The following is a 3206-nucleotide window of genomic DNA, read 5'->3' on the forward strand; positions in this document are numbered from 1 at the left end:
GGGGCTCAGCTATGCTCCAATCCCTCCATATTGTGGCCAATCACATGCGAGGATATAGGATAATATCATTGTGTGAAAAACAGAGAGGGTGAGAGTCACGTGGAGCGTGCGTCCGTCCTCTCAGTGAGTGAGAGACAGCGGTGAGGAGGGCTGTGCATCGCAAAAACACATAATATGCCCGACACCCGTAAACGAAGCAGCATCTGGCTGCAGTTTAAGGACTTTTTGGTCTCGGTCTTGACTACAAGTCTAGCTATCTGCTATAAAACGCCAGGCCAGGAAAATCTGCTTCATGATTTTCTGTTTTATCCTCAGTTCCTTTGACACAAAGGCCTCTGCTGTGATGCTCACGCCTCTGATGAACTTTGTTTTATACATAGATATAAAAATATGGAGATGAACTGATAACTGATCAGAATTAGAATATTTCTGACTGTCTGAGTCAAAACGGAATTGAATCGATTTTAGAAATGGGAATCGATACCCAGCGCTCAGTCGGAGCTCTGCGGCAAACACGCGGAGACACGGTTGTGGCGCAGCACGCGGACGGAAGCAGCGTTTTGTTTCACGCACGCGGCGCTGTGGAGCCGCCGAGCTGCTTCTGAAGCGACGAAGAAGAAGTGATGTAAACAGGAAGTGGGGCATGTACATCCACGAAAACTGTCGTGTCGAATTTGTGGATAAATGTGAAATTCAGCGAAAGCTGCTGAACACAGAGGAGCTGCTGAAGTTTGCTTTAGTTTAATCTCGGGACGTTTTTCTTAGTTTGGGGATTTTTCGCTGTTTTTGGGCCGTTTTCCGGTCATGTCCGGGTCAGTGAACCACACAGGAGAGATGAGCAACGCGCAGTTATTCCAGCAGGTAAATCCGTTTAATCTGATGTGAAACAAATGAAATGTAAACTTTTATCACAGCGTGTGTCACAGTAAATTAAACGTGGCCGAGAAGGTCCGATCAAAACGACCAAAAAGACTTTTAATAAGAACAGAAAGAATTTAATTTTTCAGGAATCATTACAGGTTTCAGTCATCGTAGTCTAAGGAGCCTGGAGAGAAAAGCGCCTGGACTTAATCAGAGAAGCTTCTTCCGCTCCAAGAACAATTGGTCCCACATTTGAAATCCTGTGGGAGGGTCCCTGACATGTCATGGACCTTGTAATCTTTACAGGTGCAGGGTCACAGGAACATCAAACTATCAGCAGAGTCAAATTAAAATCTAACTCAGCTGAAAGGAAAACAGCCACAAATCCTCCTGAAGACACAGGTACACCTGCAGGTGTTCAGGTGTTATCCTGTCCCTCTTCCTTTCCCACAGGCAGCAGGTACACGCTTTAGGTCTGTCTGTCTGTCGGCAGCTCTTTTATACCCACAGTTAAACCTGAAGTCACTTCCTGATCCACAGTCCAGCCCTCAGCCTCTGTACACCCACGTGTTTTTCATCCAGTTCGTTTTTAAGTTCAGTCCCTGCTCCTGATTGGCTGCTGAGGCTCACCTGCACAGAGGGATGCTGCGTCTTTCTCCATCAGCTCTGTCTTTGGTCTAGTTTTGTGAGTTTACGGGAGAATCTAAAGAGCCCCAGCTTGTTTCTGTTCATCTTTTTCACTTTTTGTGTTCATAAAAACACCTGTGGCATGTCTGCTGGGTTTACAGACAAAAACTCTGCGATTGGTTCTCATCGTGTTTCCTGCAGGTGGCGCTGCTGCGATGGTTGAACTCTCAGACTGAGGAGGACCGGAGGATCTTGGCGGCGGTGACGGGCGTCCAGGTCGGCAGAGAGCTGCTGAATCGGCTCACCGGCCAGGACAAAGTTGACGCCTACAAGGTACAGCGGGGGCGCCGATCACATCCGCCACTCTGCTCGCGTGTCATTTCCTCACGATGCATGTCGTTCTGTTCCGTGTCCTCAGCGAGACTGCGTCCTGAGCATCGCACAGTTCCTGCGACAGAACCCGCGAGCCTCGCAGGCGCAGATCAACGCAGAGGTGGAGAAGAACGTCCTGCTGTTCGCCACTCGAGTCAAAGCTCTGGAGACGGCGCCGATTCTCTGAGTTATTCTGTGAATAATTTGTTGCACACAAAGTTCTGATTGAGATTTTTGTACATGAGTTTTAAACGTTTAGAAATCTGGAAATTTTACATTCTGCAATCAGAGAGTCATGTAACTAATATCCTTAGTATCCTTATTTTCTCATTATATTGTTTTATGTTCTTTAATCATGAAGGTTTGTAGAGCAAGGCCACTTTTGACTCCCAAACTAAGTGCTCAGCCAGACTGAACAACAGGAAGTTTTAGTGCACAGCCATATTAATAGATAAGACACAGAAAAGAGGAACTTTGCCATATAAGCAATGTTTGAAACTGTGACGTGTAAAGTACAGAAATCAAACCTATATGAGGCACAGTTTATGATTCTAATGTTCGAGATCCTGCAACTGGCGTTTTGGGCTGTGCAGGGGTCTCTCTCTTCCGGAAGATGATTGAATAAAAGAAATATAAATGTTTTAACACACTATGAGTCGGTTTTCTCTGTTCTATCATGGGGACGAAAGAATCGGGGTTAATAAGCGTTTACTCATCGACCGTCTTTTACTGCCGAGGTTCTTTATTTATGAGCCTTTCTGCAGAATGGGCTGATTTTAAAATCCTGGTTGGAGTAAAATGTCCTGGGCTGCTTCCAGACCACAGACTGTATAAAAAGGATGGAAGTCACCCACTTTGAAGACGTGTTACACACTGACGGAAGACGAGGTTCATCCAGGTGCACGTGGAGGTTTATTGCGCTGAAACACAGCAAAACAGTTCTGTTTTACTGACGGCTGCCATTACAATAAGTGGCCTGCGTTACTTTTGTGAGGGATTATTTTGCCGGTCACCTGTTTGTCTGAGCCGCCACTGCCGCCTACTGGTGAAACTAAATATCGCCAATATTCATCTTTAACAGTTACAAGAGTCTAAGACATTTTTATTTTTAGCTGTTTTACATCAAAAACTCAAAAAGCTCAAAATAAACAAAAACTGCTTTTAAGTCCTGAGAACATCAAACCAGATCGCGCCACTCAGGACGGAGAGGAGGGAAACACCGTCAGCTAAACTTCAACCTGTCCAGTCCGGAAGCGTCAACCATGTCCCCTGCACATGTGTTTGTGGTGGGAATTATTATTTTTATTCAGTAATTGAGGGTAGACACTGGATGAAATACGGCGTTT

General features: G+C 45.6%; 1 protein-coding gene across 1 annotated transcript; it reads left to right on the top strand.

Moving 5' to 3' along the window:
* The first annotated feature begins 591 nt into the window (after window positions 1-591).
* On the top strand, window positions 592-2509 carry LOC146697800 (uncharacterized). The gene is made up of 3 exons (XM_085476542.1): window positions 592-861; window positions 1690-1821; window positions 1907-2509. Exons 1-3 carry the CDS (start codon window positions 805-807, stop codon window positions 2045-2047), a joined length of 330 nt encoding a protein of 109 aa, XP_085332668.1. The 5' UTR covers window positions 592-804; the 3' UTR covers window positions 2048-2509.
* The last annotated feature ends 697 nt before the right edge of the window (window positions 2510-3206 follow it).

The sequence above is a fragment of the Copadichromis virginalis genome, linkage group LG12 (genome assembly GCF_057382275.1).
Source record: "Copadichromis virginalis isolate Kocher_CV1m ecotype Utaka linkage group LG12, C_Virginalis_male_GT1.1, whole genome shotgun sequence".
Lineage (NCBI taxonomy): Eukaryota > Metazoa > Chordata > Actinopteri > Cichliformes > Cichlidae > Copadichromis > Copadichromis virginalis.

Bases quoted from the DNA above. Each gene is read 5' to 3' on its own strand.
- LOC146697800 (XM_085476542.1), top strand. From the start codon at position 805: ATGTCCGGGTCAGTGAACCACACAGGAGAGATGAGCAACGCGCAGTTA. The intron at 862-1,689 runs GTAAATCCGTTT...TGTTTCCTGCAG, and splicing joins ACGCGCAGTTATTCCAGCAG to GTGGCGCTGCTGCGATGGTT. The intron at 1,822-1,906 runs GTACAGCGGGGG...CCGTGTCCTCAG, and splicing joins ACAAAGTTGACGCCTACAAG to CGAGACTGCGTCCTGAGCAT.